The sequence below is a fragment of the Dromaius novaehollandiae genome, chromosome 2 (genome assembly GCF_036370855.1).
Source record: "Dromaius novaehollandiae isolate bDroNov1 chromosome 2, bDroNov1.hap1, whole genome shotgun sequence".
Lineage (NCBI taxonomy): Eukaryota > Metazoa > Chordata > Aves > Casuariiformes > Dromaiidae > Dromaius > Dromaius novaehollandiae.
The window spans coordinates 133,351,946-133,377,930 of record NC_088099.1 but is presented as its reverse complement, the minus strand read 5'-3'; the positions used below and the strand labels follow the sequence as shown (position 1 = coordinate 133,377,930).

The 25,985-nt window shown below is 36.0% G+C and overlaps 1 protein-coding gene across 3 annotated transcripts in view; it reads left to right on the top strand.

The window, feature by feature from the left end:
* Positions 1-24,422, top strand: part of RAB2A (RAB2A, member RAS oncogene family) — a 42,078-nt gene extending 17,656 nt beyond the window's left edge. For all 3 annotated transcript variants that reach the window (XM_064507501.1, XM_064507502.1, XM_064507500.1), the window contains exons 5-9: positions 5,882-5,964; positions 7,885-7,977; positions 11,584-11,695; positions 20,431-20,499; positions 22,823-24,422. In XM_064507501.1, coding sequence (XP_064363571.1) covers positions 5,882-5,964; positions 7,885-7,977; positions 11,584-11,695; positions 20,431-20,499; positions 22,823-22,918 — 453 coding nt within the window. In that variant the 3' untranslated portion in view covers positions 22,919-24,422. The remainder of the gene's footprint in view (positions 1-5,881; positions 5,965-7,884; positions 7,978-11,583; positions 11,696-20,430; positions 20,500-22,822) is intronic.
* The last annotated feature ends 1,563 nt before the right edge of the window (positions 24,423-25,985 follow it).

Here is a 25,985-nt window from a genome sequence, read left to right as displayed (position 1 = left end):
TCAGATATCCTGAATATACCAATCCTTTTTGGAGAAGTTGGTTACTCTTAAGGTATTTGCGAACACTTTGGATTTGGTAGAACCAAATAAAATTCGCTTAGTTTGGGACGTCAATATTCATCTTAGCATTACTGATGATAAATGATTCTTTTTTAATTGCTTTCTCTGTGATACTTTCTACTTGCTTTGGTAGTCAGAGCATATATTCATATTCATGTGCAGTTGGTGAATCCTTCTACTGAATTGTTAAGGATTTGATTCTTGAACCATTGTACCTTTAAGAAGGTGGCTGAATCTTAAAGCTCAAGTTAGGAGTGCTCAGTGTTCAATGGCTTATACTCATTACTGCTGTAAAGTAACCTCAAGAACTTGCAGAGAATCAGTTTTGGTTCATGCAGCTAGTTTAATCATTAGCTCACAGGCTGTGTTTGCTGCTACATAGCAACACTAACTCATTTCTAGATTCATGGATGGGGAGAAGCTGTCTATTTAGTAATTATTCCTATCAGAACATGTCTAACAGGGCCATCATCTGAAATTTAGTGCCTACTGCCAAGTTACTGTTCATATCTGTTACAGCACTGTAGGAAATCGAGGTAATTTGAGATACCATCTAGCTTAGTGTTCTCAAATGTTTGTAATGTGCTTATGATATTTCAATAACCAGATACATTTATTGTTGTTTTTTTATTTTCTTATTTGTAATGGTTTTCCCTTGAGTTCGTCTGTGGCTTTCCACAATAATAAAACAAGCTTTTTCTTAGGATAAGGCCTTAGATGGAAGGACAGCAATTCCTTTCTTTTGTCATTAATGGAACTCTGAGTTTTAGTGAGAGGAGTTATTTAAAAACCTAAGGTTTCAAAAATATCTGTCGACTTAAACTATTTGTGAGAGTATTTCTGGTAATGGATAGCTGGAACGTTTCGTTAATGTGTTGGGAATTGCTGTGGATGTCTAAATTGCATGCGTTCAGCAACATTAAAAGCAAAGGTATAGGTAGAGGCAATCTCTATTTAAACATACATACAGTTTCACCCTTTGGTATCTTTAGTCCTCCAGAAATTTCAACGCTTACTAAGATGCTGATGGGGTTATTCTGAAACGACATATTACTTGGCTGAATTCTCTACATAAATCCTGACGCTTTCTTAAGTTGTTATGGATTTGTCTTCAGAAGTGTCTTTAGTTCCATCATGTCTACAGGAGGATCTTGTTGTGGAACATCTCTGCTGGAAAGTGGCAGGTTTGTAGAATAGGTTTTATTTTTGTGAATATTCCTTGAATTATTAGTAAATCTCCACAAAATTCTTTTTGATTGCAGAACAGAGACCTGACCACATGAAAGATTCATATATTTATATAAACAAGTTGTCATGTGATTAAAGTACTCAAGCTTATTTTTAACTTTCAAAACTGTATTCATGGGTATATATCGCTCTCCTCTCCAGCTGGAACAAAATGTTCCAGCTATCTACTTTGTGGAGTAGTTCCCAACTGGCAGTTGTTGTAAGTCTTTTAGCTGTCTGTGCAGCTGAGGAAGATGTAAGCTAATTTGGAATTGTTACTCTTTTAAATGTGAGTGAAGCATTCTGTCAGTGCGTTTGAACATATCACACAAAGTAGCCCCTTCCAAAAGCAAAGGAGTCTAGAGTTACTAGCTGTGAGACATTGTAAATTTTATTTTTGAAGCGGACATGTACTATAAAGTTTTCTCCTAATAAAAAATATTAGTCAGCTGGGACATAGAAAATATGCTGTGACATACCCAAATAACATCTTTCTTGAAGAAACTTTACCAAATACTTTAGCGTTAAGAATGAAGGATTCAATAAAACTACTGGGCTGTTTTCTAGAGAGACATGCTGTTGTTCATTCTATTTAGTTATCTAACTACTTTCTTGTACTAGATCATAGCTCTTCTTTTTTTATTTTTTCTCAGTTTATAGATACAAAGAGCATGCAGTTAAGTATCTTGCAAGGAACCCTTTTTGATAGCAAAAACTTGAAAACTATGTGACTAGTATACTCGCTTGCCAGTACCACTAAGATTTCCAGTAGGAAATGTGTGGGTTTGCAGGAAGCTGACAGAAGTTCACAGCATTGCTTACATTATGTGTAACATCAAAATAAGGCTTATAAGAGATATGCGTGTTTGCACCCTGAAGAGTTGTTAACTTCGAAGTTTAAGAGTTCCCTTAACACCTGAACTTCTTCGTGTGCTACAAATACGTTGTGTCAATTGTAACACAGTTACATGGCTTAAATGTTCCAGAAAACTTCAGTGCGGGCCCAGTATCTGTGTGGATCTCTGACCCAGAGCGATTGCAATGTTGAATGTTCTGCTTGCATCATTATTTTGAAATTGTATTTTGGTCTGTGTACTGAGATATATTTAGTGTAGTGCATGGAGAATGTTAAGTCTCTTACTTTACAAAGTTTGTCTTTGCTAAACTGTGGTGTGAATTCTAAAAGCTTCTAAATGTGAATTCTAAAAGCTGGTTGTCCAGGAGACAATCAAAATGGAGTGTTATTTAACACTTAAAACATCACTTGTTTATCAGAGGCCCACCTTACTTTTTTCATGGTTAATGAACTACTCATTTCTGAGCTAGCACCCTTTCTCTGAAGAGAGAGGATGCTTGTTTAGGCATGTTCAGTATGTATTTATTGATTCCTGTAGGCTACCTTGATAGAGCTAGAGTTTCAACATGTGAAATAGCTGTCATCTTCTATCTGTTATCAGAGTTATCTTTCATCTCCCCACTTCCTCTATAGTGTATTGTGTTGTAATACTGAAAGTGGCTATATCCTGATGTGTCCTCAGAGCAAAGGCTTGTGTTGTCTGTACTAGATGCAATATGGCCTTGAGAAATACCCTGTTAACATTCATATAGTGACTCCTGCCGCTACCTTCCCCCTCCCCTATCTCACTTCAAGTCTCTGGGATACATTGCTGAAAAATTAAACTACTGCATCAAAAAAGCTTTAATATGGAGAAAAAAAAAACCAAAAAACAAATACTGAATTTTGGGGGAACACAGAGGAGTTGGTAAGAACACTGTTAATTCCACTTAGAATCAGGATAAAGGGCTATTTTGCTGTATCAAATCTGTTTCTGATTGTATATTGGGCTTCCACACTGCTAGTTCTGTCTGCTGCTCCTTGTGGCAAGTAGCAAAATTCGGGTTGGTCCCACTGTACAAAAATGATAGAGTATAATTATTACACACTTTACCCCAAAACAACCCAAAAAACCTTACTTTTTTATAGATAACTTTCACTTTTTTGTTCTCTCTTTGTGCCCCTTGAAATAAGGGATAGGAAGGAAAAAGAGCAAGTTGCATTTCACATGAAAAATGCTGAAAGTAATAATGATCTTAAAAGGAAAAGAGTAATCTCAAATGCTTAAAGCATCTATTTTGAGCTTACAGATCTCTTATTTAGGTTCATACTAACCTGGTAAAATAGATGAGAAATGTCTTACATTTATATTATTTACTATTATTTTATGTATTATTTAAAAATATAATAGTATGTGTGTGTATATATATAATACAAATATAATAGAATTTATTTACAGAGACTCAATTTTCTTTTATTTAGAGTGAAAATGGCTTCAGTTTGTGTTGTGCATCAGTATATGTAGGGACAAATTCCATATTGCCATATGGAAAATCATCTTCTGTAGGAAAGAAGGGGAAACATTTTCCATGCTTTCTCCTGCTGCTCCCTCAGGAAGCAATGGCGTTTAAGAAATTTCATCATGAGGAAATGAGACACAATTAAAAACATTCTAGTATTTTCAGGATTTGGGTACTGAACTTATAAGGAAGTGATTTCTGTAAGAACTTTCAATTCTAACAGTTCTCTGAGGGCTGGTGGGGCCTCTGACCATTTTGATTGACTATGATTAGTTTACTTTTGGAGACAAACAATTTCGTGTCATGGTGGAACTTAGGAATGTGAAACAGGCAATCCTAACATGGTAGCTGAAGTCCACTTAATGTGTGATTTCAGTGGATACATTGAATAGTCTGGTAATGGTAACTCATCTATTTTATAGTTAGGAAGAAAATATTTTACGTATTTTATCGTGCTTGAACTAGTTGCCGCATCAAGAGAAACTGTAGACCTTTATGAAGCTTCTGGGTAGAGTTCCAAGTACTCAGCTAAACATTTGCTTTTACTGTTCTTTGATGCTGTCTAGCAGATTGCCTGTATTCTGTTACTTTATATACAACTGTATGTTTATATAGTTTTATATAAAAGTGCTTGGATTCTTTGGCCAAGTGCATAAGCTAGTGTATTCTAATTGTGTTGAGGAACTATTAAAGATATTTTCTATCTCTTGTGGCTTTCCACTGGAGTAGAAAGACAAAGTGTTCTCTTAAGTGTAAGTAACTGCTTGTTCTGGAAGACAAGGATGCTTTCTGAACGCTGAGCATGTCAAAACGCTTTGTACCACTGAGCATTTTCAATAATAGCAGAATCTAGAACAAGTTCTCCTTGATTCAAGAAGATATTTTAGTAAGAAAAATACAGTAACTGTAAGAAATTTTCTGTACACTAATTATGCTTCAGCTGAAGCTACAGAATTTGTATTTAATAAATATGTCATTCTTGTTTTTTCATGGTTTTAAAACAGGGCAATAGTTGTGCAGGTAACTATCTTATTACATATTAATATTACTATTTCTCAGTCATTTTCAGTCTTTGAATTAAGTTTAAGTACCTGTTGTTAATAAATACTAGAAGTAAATATTATTTTTATTCTAACAACTGTCAGGTGCTAGCAAGTTGGAAAAAGATGAGCACAGGGAGCTCAAAGTCTACAACTCAAGTTATTTTTCAGGGGTATGTTCTTAGAAACAGGAGGGGAAAGGGCTATTGCTCTGCCCATTTAGCTGTTTCTACTCATGGAAACTCTGTTCTTAACTGCAGTCTAAAAAGGCTTTTATAAATGCAGAAATGGTTTTAGTTTGACTATTGCATGTTGATATGGTGTATCTTGGACTGAGTAAAGAGGGTTCAAAACAAAACTGCAGAATAGTTGATTATGGTTAAAATATAAACTGAAGCACATTCCTTTAAGTGCTGAGTTTTTTATAGAATACTTTTCTGTAAGAACTGTCTAAATTATGTAGAATCTATGAAGTTTTTCACCAATGGTTATGAAGATGACTCTTGCATCGTGTAGCCATTTGACAAGCATTATTTATCAAGTACAGAGGAAATTGATTAACTGGTGGGGCAGAATTGTGTAAAATTGAATTCAGAACCATTTTCTGTTTTTTTGTAATAAAATGATTACTGAAAGAATTCCATCTGAAGACTGTTGAAAGCTGGCTGCAGTTTATGATATAACGGATAAAATCTGCATCCTTGGCCTTCCAACAACCTTTACACCAGCAGATGGTGGGCGTAAAGATGTCATTCATCATTTATTTACAATAGGCTTTATTTATTCTAGTGTCAACAGCTGCCCCAGGGAGCGGGTTATTGAATTCAAATGTGAAGCTCTGGGTTATTTGCTTCCTTTCAAATTTGTCTTCAGAGCTTAGTTGCTAGGAGTCCATTCTGTGCTCTAATAATGATTCATGTATTGTGAAGCCATTCAGTAAATTGGGTTGTCAGGGATTGCCAAAAAAGGTTTAGAGGTCTTGTTCCGATTTTTTTTTTTTTTTTTAAACAGCACTGTGCTGTAGCTGGTGTCTTCTCCTAATGTGCCTTCTTTTGCCAGTGTTAAAGACTTTTTGTCCCCTGTTCCTCTCTGATTTCTCCCCCACAATCCTCCCTGCAAAAATATTCTTTTAAGTAAGTTTGTGGTTTTCAGCACAAAAAAACCTTTGACACAAAATAATGAAACCTTGTCTTCTACAGGCAGGGCAGGAGTCCTTCCGTTCCATCACAAGGTCTTACTACAGAGGGGCAGCAGGGGCTTTACTAGTGTATGACATTACAAGGTGAGAATACAGAGGAAAGTATAACTGGATGAGAATTATATGTCTTTGTAGAATTGCACTATGGCATGTTATGATGTCTAAATTAGCATGACTTTTTGTATAGGTATTTGTCAGTTTAATGTTGTAACACCTACCTTAAGTGCTCCAAGTCAAGATATGGTCCAGGTTGATTGTGCACTCCTGAATTTTCTCTGTGTACTGGCTAAGTATATGTAAACTCAAGAAGAATGTAACAACAAAATGTTTTCATAAACTATTTGACCATGAATGTCCATCACCTTAATTGAGAAAGAGGCTTAAAATATTTCATGAGTTACTTTCTTATTTTTTTTAGCATGAAGTATAATTTCTCTTTAGCTGTTCACAGACTTTTTACTGAAGTACCATTCTGCAAAGGGAAATAGTGTAGCATCAAAGTCTGATTATATAAAAATACTGGAAAATTTGTACCATTGCCATGTTTATTAAGCTACGAGAATAAAGTTATTGCACTGTGATTTCTTTAGCAGGTGTACAGAAGTGAGTAAGGTTTTTCTTGCTGTCTTGAGTAAAATCACTGTATATCATATTACCTGCAAAACTGTGGGATGATTTTTTTTTTTTTTTAACTAGACAATGATCATGATTATTGGTTTAAGAAAATGTCCAGGCACCGAATTCCTCTTAGGATATATAATTTCCCATGTTTGCAGATTTCAGTCTTGTTGCTGGATTAAGCAACAGCTTTTAGTAGAGATTTTTTTTTAATTGTTTTTCCTTTCCCTCCCCAACTTGTTTTTAAAAACAAATGCCAAAAAGGAACTTACTCTTTCTAAATTGGCTTGCAGCAAATGAAACTTGTATTCTTAATGCATGTTTTTACACTTGTAAAATACTAATCACATGCTATGTTTAAGATTTACTGTACACAGAAAATCTGTAGAATGCTACCCTCTTATACCTTATCTGCTTGCAAAGACTGCTGCTAAATTAATTATTCAGTTTATAAACTCACAGAAAATGAATGTAAACTGTTTTTTGCCTATAGCAGAACAAATATTACTGTGTGAACACATTATTTGTATTGTGTAGTTGAGCATGTCTTGGACTTATAAGCTCTTGTTCACTGGATTTTATATGCGTATAATAATACAGATTTTTATGGCCGTAGGAATTCTCTTCACTCTGTAGGGAACGTGTTTTCAGTTATTTTTAGGCAAAGTTCGTAAATACTTAATGCTCCTTGTTTACTAAATTTTTGTATGCCTGTTCTCCCTCTGACAAAGGGATTACTAGCTCTTACCGCTGGGGCATGTGCTCTAACAAATGTATTATTCAAGTAGAGAAGCTAACTAAACTTGGGCTTTCCTTCCTTTTATTTGTGAGTCCATCCCTCTATAAATTTTGTTCAGTAAGTTCCAGGAGGCAGAAGGGAAAACGAGTATAAATGACCATCTAAATAACTTCGATTTGGATTAAAAACAGTGATTAGCAGACTGTAAGAAAGTAATACTTTGTATAATATTATGATATTCTTTATCATTGATTATCTTCTCTGAAGTTTTGTCAAGTGTGTGAATAGATACCAGTGCATATACTCAGTTAAAATCTGTTTCTACTTACTTTTCAGTATTATGACAATGAGCAATTAGTTATTTGTAGAAAGCTAGCAGCTGTGTTACTTGAACTTGGAGTGAAATTTGTTTCTTCTAAATTCTGTGGAATCTAACTGATCAATTTTAATGGGTTAGAAATTTAATCATTTGTATCTGTTAATAAGTAATGGAATATAATCTGAACATAATGAAAGATTAATACCAGTTTAAGGACGAAAGAAATATTAATAAGCCAATGTACTTTTAAGGAAGGTAAAAGCAATAGCATTAGGGAAAATGGTTTCTTGAAATGCTGCTTTTAATTTTCATTCTTGTGTGTACTTAGGAGGGACACTTTCAATCACTTGACAACTTGGTTAGAAGATGCTCGTCAGCATTCCAATTCCAACATGGTCATAATGCTTATTGGAAATAAAAGGTAAAATTAAATCATTATGCAATATGTAGGTGTTAAAGCTTTATGGCTTGTTCATTTGGATTTCACCTTTTGTGTATTCTTATTTGTAAGAAGTATACTAGCTGTAAATAACTTTCAATCACTGAACATAGTTCTGCAGTGAATCTAAAACCTTTCCTTTTCAAATTAGTCTAATATGGTGTGCAGCACATGTTTACCTTATGTTGTATGCACATTTTTCAGAAGTAATTTTATTTTAAAAGGATCAGTCATGAATGCATAAAATGAAGAATTATATGAATTATTTTTCTTATGTCCTTTTTTAACACCTTGAATTATCCTTTAGAAGCACGTAGATCTCTCCCTTTTAAAGGGAACATAAGCTCCTAATATTAGGTGTTCTTTAAAAAAAAAAGAGAGAAAAAAAAAGAAAAAGATCAGTTTAGAATCATAGCAGAGAATGTCATTAAACAAGATGCAACCCATTCTACAGGATTCACTTCAGACACATTTGTTACATTCGTTAAATGTAACAAGTGCATGCTCCATGATTACCTGAGATGTTTGTGAATTCTAAGTCTGCTTCATGTTCTATATGTTTTAACAGGGGGTGGGCAGGGAATGAATGCTTTTTCTGATGATTATAAAGATTTTAGCATTTTCTGGTGGATTCAGGCTGCTGTTAGATACACTAGGTGCTGAAAATTCATTTAACATGTTTTGAAAGTTTGTTACTGAATTTTTAAATGATTTTCTACTTGGTCTTTTCATCACCTGGACAATTTGAAGTTCTCGGCATTAACAGGGAAAAGCTGTAGATGTTTGAACAGTGTTCAAGTTCTTCATAAAAATACACTGAATACATTAAATTTATCTGTAGTTTATGTAATTATTGATATAGTGAACTGTAGCATCATGTCTAGATTTTTTTTTTTACTGGAAATGTAGGATTTTTTTTTCCAAGTATCAAAAGCATGATCTCAGAATTTAATAACTCATTAGTTATGCTACACTTGCCTTTTCCTAATTGACCTCAACTTGTCTCCATGCCTCAGCAATTCTTCAAGGTAAAGATGGCAGTTGAAATAAGTGTGTAGGCTTCTCCCTTGAAATTTAATGAACAGCAAGATGATTTCTGAGATACTACTGAGAAACAGCCTTGTGGTAATGATGGTCTTGTTTCACTAGTCTGGCCTGTTCATCTCTTCTGCCTTTCCCTGCCCCCCCCCCCCAAAAAATATTGCTTTGTCTTGTAAATGTCAGAACACATGAAACTTTAAGTAATTATGAAGTTTGCCCACGCTTACTTAATCTGGAAATGACCAACAAACTTTTTTAGTAGAGGTAAATGATAAGTACATTTTTATATTAATTTGTAAAGATTATAATTTCTTATTAAGTGAAGCTTTGGTAAGACTATGATGTCAGACTAACTTTTTATGCTTATGTGAATGTAAATGCAGCAGTGACAGAAACAGAACTATGTACGGTGTACACAAATATATACTATGTACTTGAGAAAAGTACTACATGAGCTTGCATGCTTAGTTAAGACATCTGTAACTGTTCCTGGTTATTCTTAGCTATTCAACTAAGCTGTAAATTTTTAATATCTTGTATTCTGCTGATGTGGACATGATCGTGTATTATAATAGACTACCTGCAGCTAGCTCAGTAATTATCTTGGATGCAACTAAAGTTTATTTAAACAATGAGTATACTTAGATTACGTATCTTAAACTAGAGATTATGATGCTACAGGAAGTAAAATTTCTTTAAGATGGTTCTTTAAAAAGCATTGTTTTCAAGTCTCAAAAAGGCAGATGGGGAGGAAGCGTCTTTCACTGCGTTGCGTTGTACTGAAAACATATTGTAGAACATAGAGTAGGGCATTTTACTTGACACTGATGGAAGAAAGCACGTGTATACTAGCATAAGATATTTGAAGGAATAGACTTTGTTCTTAAGAGGCCAAAAAGTGCACCTGGAATACTTCTGTACTACTGACTTTTTACTAGATTTAAAGAACATTGAGAACTTAATCTGAAATATAATAGTTGGTTTTTGAAAACATTAGAAATATTGGTATTAAAACATTACAAATACTATACTTAATCTTCTTTCCAGAACAAAACATAGCTATATTGCTCTAGTAAGACCAAATGCTTCGAATTATTGGAATGGGATGTATGGAGAGAGGAAGACAACTGTGGTTAGTAGAAGCAGTTAAAGCTCTTATACAGATATGCTAAGATATCAGTAGAGAGTTTAGACTGGGTTATCACTGCAGCTTTTGATGCAGCTGCAGTGTCTTAAATTTAAAGAATTGTTTATTTCTGTTTTAGTATTGAGATAATGCTGTAGTGAACCAAGCCTTTAAATTAAAAGATATTATTGAGGATAGTGTGGTGGTAAGCAATGAGTAAAACATTGCTCAAGTTTGAAAATACAGTATCAGATAGCTACTTGAGGAACATCAGAATGAATACCTTGTTAACTTCTCTTAAGCCTAAACTGAGATACTGAGAATACTTGCATATAATGAACATCAAAATTGTTTTAAGAAAACTTTTCATGTATTCTTATCTCCAAATGCTCCATGTTCAAATGATCTGCTGAACAATCTTGACACTGTACTTCATGTAAACTAGCATGTAGTGATTAAAATAACAAAAACCTGACTTGCTGCAAAATATCTGCTGCAGTGAGTATGATTTATTTTTGAGGCATTTATAATTATAAAAATGGCAGCACTGAAGCCAGTATGATACTTCTTACTGTCAGTCTAGCTGTAAATTCAACCTATATATTTGCAACTGTTTAATTTGGGATTGTGCATCTGAGAACATACTTTCACATGCAATTGAATTTCACATACAATTTAAATGCAGCATTATTGTTCAAAATGGAGTTACAAATGTGCTTACAAAAATGAAGGAGAGAAACTGTTCCTAAAGAAGCTTTAATAAGTAAAAGTGAAACACTTACGTGTCTCTATAGTTTACAGAAGTGGGTTTGTCTTTAGTTATCCAGTCCAAGAGAGCTTTTTGTTCTTTCATATAATTATTAACTTTCATCTAGACTGCTTGGAAAGCAGGAAACAAGAAATTGTATAGCAATCACTTATGTTCATCTGCTGCTAACGGGCCAGGTCAGGCCTGCAGTTTCAAAACCTAAATGCTGGCTTGTCAGGAGGGAGCAGATAATGTCATTTAAAATACCTTATTTTTATTCTTAGGACTTTTTTATCAGAACAGAAGTCCAACTGCATAAAGTTTTGTTAGTGGGCAGAAAAAATGGACTAGTTTTATTTTTAATATCATTAAGAAATCTTTTTATAAAAACTCTGTTACCACTTCAGGTTTTGCAGTGTGGATAACTAGCTAACATACTAAAAGGAGTGATAGTTACCTACAATGACATTTGCTAAAGTTAGTATTGAAGGAAGAACTAGATAAACATACATGGATCCAGGTGAAAGATGTTGCACTGAAGTCTGTGGTAAGATCTACATCAACGGGGGTTGATAGCTCAAACAAGTGAGATGCTGTCTCTGAAGAATGATACCTACATGGACATGTTGGACCATACAGGTAACTTGGGTTTTTTGTTTGTTTTCCATCTTAGTGATTTAGAATCTAGACGAGAAGTCAAGAAAGAAGAAGGTGAAGCATTTGCACGAGAGCATGGACTTATCTTTATGGAGACATCTGCCAAAACTGCTTCTAATGTAGAAGAGGTAACTTCACTTAACACTGATTTTTTGGTAGAACAATTGTTTTGAATTGCAGTCTGTAATTTGTGCAGATACTGTTCCTCTAGGTTTTGGATTCCTTAATTTGAATTAACTACTCTGTAAATTTAAAAGCATTAAAAATACAAGGTCTACCTTGTATCTGATTGTATGGCACTGATTAAATTGCTGAGACTCTAGTAGCTTATTTAATATTTGTTCTTTTAAAAAATATTTTGATCAAGGAAATCGGGGTACATCTGTCTTGGAGTCTAAAAGATAAGACTGGAATAGGTTTGCTAGTCCAAAGTAAGAGAAGCTCTCGGTATCATTGACAGATGTCAGTCTAACCTGTTCTTAAAGACGTCTAATATTTCACAGCCTCTCCCGGCAATCTATTGTAATGCTTTGGTATCCTTACTGTAAGACAGTCGTCATCTTTTCCCTCAAATACCTAGAAGAAATCTTCCTTGCTGCAATTCATGCATGCAATTTCTTGCTGTGTCCTCTACAGATTTGCTGAAAAGATCATTATCTTGCTTGCCTGTTTTGTATATGAATAATGTTATGTTTTTCATTCTTTTCTACATTAGAGTAAATAAGTCCTTTTAAGTTTTGCTTATAGCTCAGGTTTTGGGGACATCTAAGAGTTCTTGCATATCTCACTGAGATTTACCCCATGCCTTTCCCGAAGGGGGGTGGACAAAGAACCCCAGCCAAGATACTAATGCTATGTAGAGTAGAAAGATTGCTTCACTTGTCTTGCAGGTCATACCCAGTTTATACATCCCAGGTTAATAATCTTTTTTACAATAGCATGACATTGTTCAGTTTCTCATACTGTATAATTCATCCTTCCTTTTCTCTAGAATTGCCCTAAGTGCAAGATAAACCCCTCAGTAACAGGATTTAGACAGTTCTTCCACCCATTTGAGAAAGAGATTTGGATCAAACTTTGAGGTACCTGAGCAGAGTAGAATTGGGAAGATTTTCTTTTTCTGTGGCCAAACATGTTTTGTAGAGTAAATGTCCTGAGTTTTCTTGTGGTCTTTCCCCTCTTTCCATTCTCCTAGAGCTGGTGCTCAGACTTTGGTTTCTGAATTTGAGGGTAGTACTTCCGGGAAAAGAGCTAGAACTCTTTAGGATTTAGAAATAATCATCTTATATTGTTCAAACGTGCCCTCTACAAAACTACCTTAAGATGTAGTAGTTGATGTACCTGTTGCCTCAATGTGTGGAAGCTGTCTTATTGTGTCTTTTTTTTTTTTTTTTTTTTTAACAGAAGTGCTTTCATGTATGTTTCTAGAGCAAGAAGTGGGGTAAACTCACCATCTTTGGTGCTTTAGCATGTCGTCTTAAATCAGCTGTTTCTGAGGTAGAGAGGAGAACTTCCAAGTCAGTTCTAAAAACCTTCTGAGGCACATTCTTCCTGAAGGGAAAACAAAGTAATTTCATAAGTGTTCTGAATTAAATGCTTTGTAAAAGAGCATAAGCATAGCAGTTCTTAAAATTCAGGCTTTTCAGGGCTGCTTATATTGCTTTTCCAAGTCATTTGTGTTTATAGAAGACCAGCTAATTTTGAAACATCTTTAGCTGATGTCCATAAATCTCATGATCACTGTACAGTTTACATCCTTGAGGGATAAAGAAACTCTATAACAAGTAACTTTTTATCTATTTTGATTATTTGTGAGACACTGTTAACAGTATAAGGGCTACTGTATTATTCTCAGGCCCTCCCTTATCTGACCACACTCCCCGCTTTCTGAATAGCTACTTCAGTGGAGGAATTCCATTATTTACTGATTAATTCTGTCCTGTTAACTTGGGAAGCTTAGATTGTTTACTGCCTGAGCATTTCCACAACAGTATAGACCAAGATATAGCATGCACTTCTTAACTTTGTCTCTAGTATGCATCCAGACTGAAATGAGCTGCAACAACAGAGCAACAGAGTAATTGTGTGGTTCTTGTACACTGAATACAAAGCTTTGTCGCCAGGTGGATTTAGGAGGGACAGTATGGCGGTACATACCTCTGATGTTGGATGTGGCAACAGAACAGATCTGCGTCATCAAGCATAAGCAGATAGATGTAAAATTCTTGTGGTCCTAGTCAGTGCCATTTAGTTTACAGACTACTCACGTTTCATGCAGATGTGTTACTGGAACACAGTACACGGGCATATGCTCCTTATGGTGTACCAGAAGGAGGTAAATGGCCAGAGGAGAGTTTCTCGTAATGGATTTTTTTCATCTCTCTAGTTGAAAATACCTTGTTTCCCTGTAGTGAGAGACAATGCAAGTCTCTGGAGATGAAGTATGATCAGTTCAATGCCATTTCTGATCCAACTTTGTTGTATCACCTCACCTTGTGTCATAAACATCTACTGTAGATGTTTCAACATAATGAAAGAAAGTCTGTAGCTGTTTCTTTACGTGAGCAAACGAACTTCTCTCATGAAGGGTTTTGTTTGTTTTAGCTGTTTCCTTTGTTTAAACCAGTTCTCCCTTCTGATTTCTACCACTGTGTAATGCCACTAGTCAATACCTAGCTGAGGCAGTACATTTCCCTGTACTGTGCTTGAAGCTTAAGATCATTTGAAAATATTCATAGGACTGTTTAGCAGTAGTGAATATCATGTTAGCTGTTCATCTCATACTAGTCTGTTCAGTAATGTTTACCCTGTTTGCACAGTAGGTAATTGATGGGGGCAGGGAGTAGGTGTGGGCTCTTCCTTCATACCTTCTGCAGAGGTTTCCAAGACTTCAGTGTGGCCACCGAGCTAAATCATCATGCTTAGTGTGGAATGTGGTGGGGTGAGAAGAGTTTCTGAATCATTAGGAAGATAAAAGGATTATTTGCAATTTTTTTAAGGCACAGGTTTATTTAGCTGCTGTTGCAAGGCCAGTCTGACTAGCATGTATCTGACTAGCTCTATCATACTTGTCAAAACAGCTTTTTTTCCTTGTTCTTTTTAGCCTCTGTCTAAAGCCATTAAGATGGATAACCAGCTATCAAAACATAAGTGTATTTTTGCTTTTTTTTAGTGCACTATAAATAGCATCCCAAAGCAAAATAAGCATGCTTGTGCTTATTTTAATGAAAGTACAAGTTACTTTCCCACCTTGCATTAAAACTACATATAATATTTCAGAATTTTATTCTCTCACTTACAACGGGAGATGTTAACTTTTTATCGCTTTTGGTTTTTTTTATTGGTAGTTCAACAACAGTGTATGACTGTTAATTGTAATCTTATCAGAAAGATGCAGTTCAGAGCTTGCTGAGTGTTTTCTGCTTGGACAGTGTCTAATACCTATAAAGACAGAATAGAATCATCTGCATAAAGTCAGTGTAGCCATACAGCCTTCTGTGACACACCCTAGTTGTCTTTGTATCCCTGGAATATCATTGTTTGAATCTGTGCACGCTAATTCTGAAGAGGTAGAGATACCTAGCTGGATTTGGGAAGCCGGAATAGCTTTGTGCATTTTGCTTCCACTCCAGGCTGCTACTCCAGACTCTGCTACTGAGCAGAGTTTGTGAAAGAAGCAGAATTTCTAATTCATGAGAGTTTGTGGTTCTTGTTTTTAAGTAGGTTTGTTTTAACTTGTATTAAAACCAGTATTTGTTAAACTTTCTTGAAATAGAAATTCCCCAATCCTTCAGCTGCCTGGTGAAACTGATGCTTTTGCCAGTTTCCTCAGTGAGAAGATGGAGGGGGATGAAGCTCATGTGAGTTTCAGCTCTGCAGGAGAGAAGGGGCAGGACATGGGGCTCTCCTGAGCATTCACAACTTTTACCTCCTTGAGGCAAATCCCTGGACTTTGTCCCAACTCTGCGGTAAGGACCACTGGTTCTTGGGGCTTTGGGGCTTCTTGATGTATAATCAGAATACAAGGTCTCAGTTAGTCTGGAGATTTTCAGGCTTTGTAGAAGATCATCAAAACTAGTATATCTGCCTGCCAGAGCCATAGATTCTCCTGGATCCCTAGTTCTGGCTCCCTTCCCCCCTCCTGTGTGCTCCATCCATTGTAACTGTTCAAAAGCAGCTGTAGCACTTTTGGAGACGCTTCAAGCTCTAGAAATGTGCGACTTCCCAATAAGTTTGTCAGAAAGATTGCACTTCGTTTAATGGCTGCATACATGCAGATTGCTGTCAAGTTTTGTTTTGGGCCTCTGCACCTTTACTTTAGATATAACGCTACAAATGTGTTTGGGTACTTTTTGAGGTATGGGTTGGTTTTATAGTACCTCCCTACTGCTTGATAATTAGCCCCTTTGTAGCACCTTTAGTGTCCTAGGCTTCATTCTGAAAGATCATTTACTTGTGTTTAAAAAAATAAAAAAAAAAAAGTATTATCTTACTGTGTGTAAAACAGCTGCTCAGAGCTTTAGGATCCCACTGTATTAAGTGGCCATCCAGTACCACTTATACCCCATTCACACTGGGGTGCTGAATGGTACACCACCCAAATTCATTTGTGGACCATGTTGTTAGTGCTTCCAAATGCATCCTTTAGTACTGGCTGACCAGAGAGATGAGGGCCGTGCTTTAGAATTTGTCAGCTATGTAACCTTCAAAGTCTCCTCAGAATGTTCCTCAACAGAAAGTATTCAGAAATAATGAACTAAAACCAGTTTGCATTTCAAAGCGCTAAGTTTAACTTTAATGTGGCCACCAGAGGGCAGCATGTTATATGAACTAAAAATGCAGAACCTGATCTATTTTTATTTTAAGCAAAGATGGACTTGTGAAATCTAAGTTTGGAAAAGCATCTGTGATTCATTCGCAAGTTTGTTTTGTGTCCAGCTTGTAGGAAAGTCCTCAAACACTCATCGTGGCAATAGCTTTCTGAGATAGAGAAGATTATTGCAATTTGCAGTTGGGGAAGATAAGACTATGTAAGGTATTTGCCCATTTTGTCACATCTGTGCCACATGAAAACTGAATGTAGCTTTTGTGACTTGCGTTCCAGTGCCTTTAGAGTAAGACCACTGCTACATATAACCCACATAAGACAGAAGTGGCGGTAGCTTATTCCCTTACTTCCTGAGATGTTTTTACCAGTAATAGAATTCATTCTTCCTGTTTTTGTCTCAAGGGTAGTTAACCTATATTGCTTGTTTATTTTGTATGGTAAAATGGATGTCATAGCTGATTGCATTTTATGTCCAGCGTGTTAGGATTAATTTATTTTAAATGTAGTATCTGCACTGTTTGATTTCTTTCTTTTTTTTTCTTTTTTCTTCTTTTTGAGGTAGGCATTGTGAGACTTCTTAATTCCCGTGAAGCAATGTGACCTAGGAAACTCCTAATGCAGATTATCTAAAGTGATGTTACGTTAAAGGCACTGGTAGATTGTGACTCAAAAATCCCCACGTTTAGTTCACACTTGGCACAGACGTGACACAGTGTGCAGATCACATCTTACAAGACTCGCTTGTAAAGTGCAATAATGCCATTTACCTCAGCAGGCTATTACTAGCATCACTGTTTGAGAACCTAGCTATAAGCTGAACACAGCAGAAAAATATGTTAAATAATAAAAATCACTGATTAACTTGTTTGCAACTTTTTTTTAATGCCGTGGTATAGCTATATTCAGTAGTCTCTCAAATCAAAAGTCACTGATGCCTTTATGCTTAGGAAGGTTAAAACCAAGAGTAAATACCAGATGTAGACATTTTCCTGCAGTTGCAGTGTATTCTTTGTTAATTTTTCTCAAACATAGTCTAGAATTCATATACTTGGAAATCTAACATACTACTTTTTGCAAAGAGTTCTTCCTCTTATGAATAATGGAGATGCAGTGTAGCAGGGTCTTGTTACCTTTCAGGTGACCTGAGTATAAAGGCAGATTGAATCGGGTACTGCCTGTCCTGAAGTGGTGAAAGTAACCTGGATGGACTTGAGCTGATTTAGTGTAGAGGTGTTTGAGTGTCTTTGCATATTGCTTCAGTATCAGCAATATTACCAGAGCGTATGGTGCAACCTCAGTAGGCTTGGTAGGCAGCCAGCCTGAGTCCGTGTGGGCCTAGTGGTTGAAGCCTTGTGTTGTGTGGAAGTGGCTAAACTGCACCTGTATCCAAGTTGGCATATGAAGTGCTACAGCTGTGTTGTTGCAGTGCTGCACATGGTCTAATAAATCCAAACTGGATTTGAAGGGAAACAGCTCAGTCTCTTTGCATCCATGGCTCAGTTAATCCGCAAACTGGATAAACTACCCATAGATTGAGGGTTTATAATATACTGCATGTTCCAGATAAGAGATAGAACATGAAATATATAAAGTGATTTTTAGAAAAAGTCAATTATACTGAGTTCACCTTCTTGTCCTTGCTAATTGGGGCACTACCATATGATGCCAAAGCCTGATATGTGTAATGTTCTTAAAGTGACTAGATTGGTGTTTCAGTAAGGTTCCCAGGCACTTATTTTAAGTCCACTTACACTTTGAACATAAGCTAACCTAAAATAAATGGATGCAAAAACCAAATGGACCTCTCAAGGGTTGCAGTCTCTTTTCATAGCTGATTAGTATTAATTTTTCAGAATCCATACCAACAAATCTTCAAGGTTTTTTTGTATGCTATATTGTTATGAAATGATGTTTTAAAATAGGAATTATTTATGTGTGACCCACTACAGCTGGGCATTTTGCCATGCAGAATACCAGTACCTGATGTTTTAATGCTAGTATTTGCACCACAGTCACTGATGGCAATTTGGTAATCGGATTTTGTCTCCCGGATAACAGAAATGATAGAAATGAGTAAAGTAGACTATTTAGATTTCTCACATTCACAGTTTCTTAAGCAATGTGCTTAATATTAAATCAGACTAATGTTTGTACTGAATGTTATGGTACCTGGGTACTACGTTGAAAAGGGGTGTTTTGAGTGTCACTAAATAACACAGCATTTTCCAGTGTGTTCTATTTCTGGGGAGACAGATAAATTTTTGCAGTGATCTGTTCTTGAATGTAGCATCTGGAAGATATTTTCTACTCAGTTGTTAGTTTGGAATTTGTATTCTGGTAAAATTCTGATTTTTGTTGGTCTAAAGTAATTCTTATACATCTCTCTTAATTTCTATGAGATTAATTCTAAGAGCCTAGGCACACTTAGCCAACACATTCTAGAACTGTTAAAGTGGCAGTTGTTAAGTGCTTATTTACATGAAGTTATCATAACACATTTTTAAGACTTCAAGTTCTGTTTAATGTCCTACTGAAATGGGAGCAAACAAGTATCTTCACAGATTCCAGCTGTGTGAATTTCCGAAGTTTTTTACCTATACCTTTCATTAGTCTCATGTATGAGGCTGCTACAATAATTAGTAGGTAATCAGAAACCAAGATAAGTTTGCATTTTCTTCTTATATTGAAAACTTCAATTTCTGAGGAATGTGAATCAATTCATAATTGGCTGAAAGCCAGTTTCTTCTCCTCAACTCTAACGCATGTTTGAAAAACGAACTCACTTCCTAAGTGCCTTGTGAATCTGCAATGATTAATTCTTCTCATTATTTTGCTGCAAATTCTCATGACCCTCTGTGATGATTCGATCACCCACTTAGAGTTTATGCATATTCATATCTTTCCGCTCCTGCCGCAGTCGTTCAAGTCTCCTTCACTGGCTGTGGTGTGTGCTTGGTGCAGTAATTGAGCTGCAGTAGATTGATTACTCTGGGGAGCTGTAAGGCCTTTAAAGGTGAAAACATATCAGTCCTGTTAATTAGGAAACAAAGCTCTGGTGGCAAGTTCAGCAGTCAAATGCTTCCAGTGTAGAAATGAGGAAAGGTATGATTTGTTCCTCTCCATGAACCCTGTTTACTTTTTTTATGTTTGAATTAGATCTGTGTTTGCTGTAACAGGCTTGTGCAGAAGAGAGCACATCTTGTACGATTGTATGGTGATGGTACTTTAAAACAAAAAACTATGTAATTGATACTGATTGTAATTATTAGTGGGTGTCAATCACCTCTTAAATTATACATTATCTTAGGCATTATGTGACCTATAAAGTTCAATGTGAGCTGAAAAATGGAATCATTGACTGTAAACTTCAACCAAAAACATTTATATCATTCATTCATTCAGACCTGAATGTCAGTCTTTTCTGAAAATCCATCATTTTAATTCAGAGAAATCATAATAAAGCCTGAAATCTCTTCTTTCTCATATTAAGATGTCTATTGCCTATCATGTACAAGATTAATTAAAGAGAATACGTTCTTAAAATTAGGTGAATATTAGATGATAGCATAAGGTTTCATCCAGCAGACAGCATCCTTACATCATCATTGTAAGTACCCTGTGGTTTTATGTTGCTAAGCACTCTAATCTAGAGTGGCCTATTACAAAGATATTAAGGGTACGGGAAACCATCTGCCACACAATCTATCCATAAGGGTCAGAAATAAATAATTTAAAAGTAATTTATATATCTTAAAAACCACTTTTTCCTCAGTAATTACTGGACAACAGATTGCAGAATACAGATGTTATGAAAATGCCACTGTTCTTGTAAACAGCAAGTGATCCATTGCTACTTCAGGGTGGGTTATAGGATGCTGTTGTCATACCTGTTCCTACTGAGGTCAGGAAGAAAAGTCCTACTGAAACAAGTGCACGTGAGGTTGGACTCCAGTTAGTGCATCTTACACTGAAGGGTATCATATCCACTGGTTGATTTTTTTCTTTCTTTTTTTTTTTTTCTCCTCTCTATTTTAGGCATTTATTAACACTGCAAAGGAGATCTATGAGAAAATCCAGGAAGGAGTTTTTGACATTAATAATGAGGTAACTTTCAGTACTTCCAGTACTCTGAACACTTTTTTTTATGTACAAAATTCATTTTCTCTAAAAAAATTGGAGAGTAAAATACTTGTACATTCCACTTGGATATAGAATTGTCTGCCATTGTGATAAAAATGGATTAAAATAAGTGACCCTATCCATCCATGAAGCATCACAAAATAGTATAAGTCCCCAAAAGAGAAGAAAATCTACTTTCATCCACTTCTCCATATGGTGTCATCTGTTTTCAAAGATAATTTCCCACTGTGTAAATGGGGGACCATGTTGATATGCCAGATGCACTCCATGAGCTGTCCAGTGTAGGGGAGGGATTGCTTTGAGAGTTATATAAAAGACTTCTGAAATGTTTCTGGTTTAGGTGGCTGGATTCTGTAGGGAATAAAAGATTAGCCATTTTGCCTATGCACATTACTGAAATTACAGATTATCAGGCCCTGTCTCTTTGGGTTATTTGGTGAGAGCCAAGAGGGGAAATGGAGAGAAGCAGGGGCTGTTTCTGTAATGAAGGAATCTAACCGAAGACCACTAATTTCTCTCTTGAATTTTAAAAGATTGTCCTGTTGAAAGTCTTGAGTAGTTGGGAGATACATTCTCGGCCATAGAAAAAGCAGGTTCAGATTCAGTGGTAGCAGATGGAAATATTCGGTAGGTTCATGTAAGTTCTCAGTTTGTTAATGTTTGCATCAGAAACTAGTGCCACATAAATAGGTTTAAATTTTACAGTGTGAAGTGGCCAGTCACTTCTGGTGCACAATTTCTTACCCCTGTGTCCCTAAATATCACTGTTGAGGTGCTTAGTAAAACCACAGGTGGAAATCTGCACTTCCGCTCTCTGTTCTGTGTCTGTTCTGTGAATAGGTGTATCCTCTGTCCAGGACTGCCAGTCTGATGCTTCTCTTAAGCGTGGGAGTCCTTACAGAGTTGTTCAGAGAGGGAACCAGTAGCAAGGAAATTGGGAGGACTATATTAAATAGCATCACCCCTCTGCTTACTTTATCTCAACATAAAAAACTTTAATAAAAATATTGGTGTTATGAGTGAAAGACGTTGGAGAGGAAATAATGAGAAATTTCAGTAGTATGAGAAGTGTTTGCAGTAGGAAACATGTAGCTAAATATGGCCTCATTAGTAATCATGCAAAGACGCTAATCCTGACTGAAAAAACTCTGTATGCGTATAGCACTTTGGTGAAACACTATTTTAATACAGTTTAGTGATGAAAAACTTAAAATTGTCTTTAAGGGTTTTTCTAAAGTTGAAGAAAACGCACTCAGTAATGCAGTATAAATTAGACAGTAATCAGAGTGTCTGAAAAGGCATGCTCATTGTATCTGTCGAGTTTCATATAGTAGCTGACTGCTTTACTGTGCCTTATGGAGCTTTGATTGCAATATGCTATCAAGAGCCAACAGTCCATGCTAGTTATTTGGCTTTATGCCAAGTCTGGCTCCTTGATTCTTCAAGAAGTTGCTACCAGCCCAGAGGGGGCAAAACCAATGAGCCATAGGGCATGCTTTTTATTAAAGAGGAGTCAAAGAGCGAAAAGAAACCACATCAGCTGCTGTCAATACTGAGCTAGTGCCAGAAACCCCAAGGCTACTACTGTTGCAGAACAACTGCCAAGCACTATAAATCTGAGATTTACTGTGACGCAAAGTTTCCTTAAGAGCTTAATTTCTGAAGCTACTGTATTACTTTTCTCAAAGTGCTGTATTTTTAGGTAAAATCCACTTGAGGGAGTGAGGGTTAAGATATAAGTGTGGTTTTGATGAATGAAAGAGCTATGCTGTGTGTGGGTTCTTGGCAAGTAGCCATGTCTTTCGGGATCATAGAAATTATTGATGACACAGAGCACTCGTATGCCCTTAGCCTGTACAGCTGATTCAACACAGAAAGAAATGCTGTCTAGAGAGGAAAAGTTTTATACTAAACTAACAGAGGTTTTGGTAGGAGGGGAGGGTTGTATGTTCCTAGTAAAAGTAATGTATTTTTGAAGCCTAATATAAAGTACTGTTCAAATACTGTTCTGTGTTTTTATGCTAGGAGTTTAAGGTGCAAAATTTAACATGGAGAGAAATTTAAATGAGAAGGAAAGCATCTTTCTTTTAAATCATATTTCATTGCCAAGAAAGTGTTGCTTAACAAAAGTTTTGCTACATTTATTGCATGTGAAAGGATAACTTGGTATATGACCTTCTTAAAAAAAATAGGTTTTTCAAGTATATTAGTGTTCTAAAATAATTATATGTTATATATAATCTATATATTATATGTTATATATATATTATATTAAACTTTATTCCAGGCAAATGGCATAAAAATTGGCCCTCAACATGCTGCAACTAATGCAACGCTTGCAGGCAATCAGGGAGGACAACAAGCTGGTGGAGGCTGCTGTTGAGCCTATTTTTACTTTCTAGCTGCCTGGATGGGGCTTACTAACTTGTTCGTTCACCCTCCCCCCCCCCCCCCCCCCCCCACCTGCCCCACTCGCCTCCACTTCAATTCAACTGAGACATGAAACTTGTAAGTTGGTTTCCTGTTGCAGAAGACGACTTTATCCTTCACATTCTTGTATAACTTTGAATAAATGGTTAATGTTCACTTAAAGACAGATTTTGGAGATTGTATTCATATCTATTTACATTTGATTTCTAGGTCAATTGATGTGATTATTTTTGTTAAATGTTGTCTTGTGCCCTTGACTACGAACTGAATTGTATTAAACACTACAAAGTCATCTGAGTATTTTAATCAGTTTGTGTAGTTAGGTTTCCCAGTTCCTGTGGTTACCTAATGTTTAATATTGTAGAGCTGTCCTCAAGTTTTTTGTCAATTTTCAAGGCTATGAAGAGAAGCAGAAGGACTCTTTTAATTCTGTATTTATCACTTTCTGTATATATAGTTTAATAACCTGCTTGGGTGTACTTGCCAAGCTAGAATTCTTTAATGCATTTGCATAAATTCTATACTATTTAGAGCTTGAAAACTACAGAAGCATTATTAGAAATTGCTTGGACGCTAAATTTTAAACCTTTTTGACATTATTAGCATGTTCATCCTCCCCTGTCCTTATCCTGAAGTCCAAGAAAATGCTTAATGTATATTACTAGAGGCTACATACATGCTATCTATTTTAATGCCAAATGTTTGCTGTTTGTCCACAATTTCCACAGCACCTCTTCAGAAATGGATTAGCTGTTTGCCTTAATGAATACTAGAGGTAAAAACAGAGTATGAATGAAAAACACAGGAGGAGTTGATAAATTTAAAATGGCACATTATTAAAACTTTAATGTTCTTTTCTTGTTTACCACTTGATTTCTAGGTATATTTTTCATGCAAGGGCAGTTTTTCAACCTAATTGTACAGTGTTTGTGTAAAGTTTTCTTTTAGTGGCAACTTGTAATCCTAAATATATGGTAAGCATCTTGTCTATTGTGAAGAGGGTGTGAAAATAAAATCTACTGGTTTGAAAATCTTGATGAAAATCAAAACTAGAAATGCTTTGGTACTTATTATGGGGGAGGGGAGGGCTTGTGCTGCCTCAAATGAAATGGTTGCAACCGTACAAAAAATCCTGTGTTCAATACTCATGTCACTTTCCCTACAAATGAGGAAACAAATGAGTTTCCACCTCTTCTTTTTTATATAAATCACAGATAAAGGGGTAACACTAATGCAAGGCCATGCTTCATGTATCTTTAAAGATGAAAAAAAATGACTGCAAAACTTGTGTCTTATTGGACCAATACTGACTGCAACACAACACTGGGGGACATGGAGCCTCATGTCACCCATTCTTATTGTCAAAACTTTAACATTGAAAGTGGATAAACCTCAGTCTGACAAGTGTAACATAGCAATGGTTCTGAGATTAAATAAAAGTTAAAAAATGTGTGCAACCTTCTGTTTGTATATGGGGGAAGGGTCAACCAATAGGGATTTATGCCCTTGCTTACTGTAAGTCTTTCTTGCCCATGCAGGAGCATTAGAAGCAAAGCAGTGCAACTGTTTTCAGCTACTTCAGTTTTTGAGAGGGCACTCTTACATTCTTTCAACTGTTAACTATTTCTTATATAATATTTGCATTTATAAAACACAAACACTTCTGTTGCTTCTGCTGAAGTTCAGAGACTGCGTTCCATGACAATAAAACCCTAGAAATAAATCGTGTTGGTGCTGAGGCAAAACTGCCTCATAGTAATGAGGTGCTCACATGAAAGAAAGAAAGAACAAACAAGTACTTGCTTCCCTGCTTGAATTACTGCTTGAAGATTTTTGGAATTGGTAATGTAGCAGAGCTCAATCACTTGAGACAAGATGGGACAAAGTATGCTCTTCTGTAGCAACCTCAGCAATATTAGAAATGTGAGTAAATTTCTTTTGGCCATAAAAATTGCCACTGTTAGGTGAGCAAAGATGGGGAATTTATACCCCAATTCTGAGAAAAAAAATAATGCATGCTGTTTAAGTGATGATGATTTACCAAGCTGGGATACTAGACTAAAGCTTCTGACAGCCACTCATTTTCTGAAAGCGGGGGGACACGATGGGAGGCATAGAATTGACCAGAAATCCTGTACCCTTATAGCAAGGAGTCACGTGCTTGCTTGCTTTTCGGGGCAGGGGGAGAATATGGTGACAATTAGCCATGTGCATTTTGGTTTTGTTCCTGCTAGTACGTTCTGGCTTACATGCCAGTCTTATACTGTACATGGAAAGTACCAGCCTCTTCATACAAGGAGGAGCTAGAACAAAACTGAAAACTGAAATTTCCTCGCATTCTGGCTTGCTTTTGTCACAGGCTTTGTGTGAGCCTAATCTTTTTGTCACCTAATACAAATACGTGTATTTTTGTGGGTTTCAAGAAGTAATTGATCCTATCTTGTGCTATTAGAATTTAAATATTATAATGCACAGAACCTAGCAGCAGGGCTTAATTTTACAGTATGTGCTTTACAAGGCTTTTCTGTTACAGTTTTCAGTTTGACTTGTATATGAGTGACTGATAACTTGCATAGTTTCCATATTGCATTCCAGTTGCTTTTGATGGCATTTTTGTAACCGAAGAATTAAAATATGTCATTGTTCTACAGCAACTTGTAGTGCTGTTAATGTAATGCAAAACTACTATCAATATTGAAAAATCATATCAAGGTGCAGTTTCCCAGTACTCCTGACTTACTGTATGGTATAAACCACAGTTAACTTACAAAAGAATAAATTTGGAGTGACAGATCCTTTAAGCATGACTTAAGACTTGTCTCTCTTATTTCTACTTAAAATGAGAAGCTCCAGGAATTTCGGCAGTTACTTGGAAAAGATTAAAGTTCCCTAGGTCTTATACCTGTATGTTTTTGTTGGCTTCAGTCATTCTGATTTATTCTTGTAGAAGATCAGACTCAGAACTGACTTAAGGTAAATGACTGCCAAAACATTTACAGATAAGTTAAAATAATGAGAGA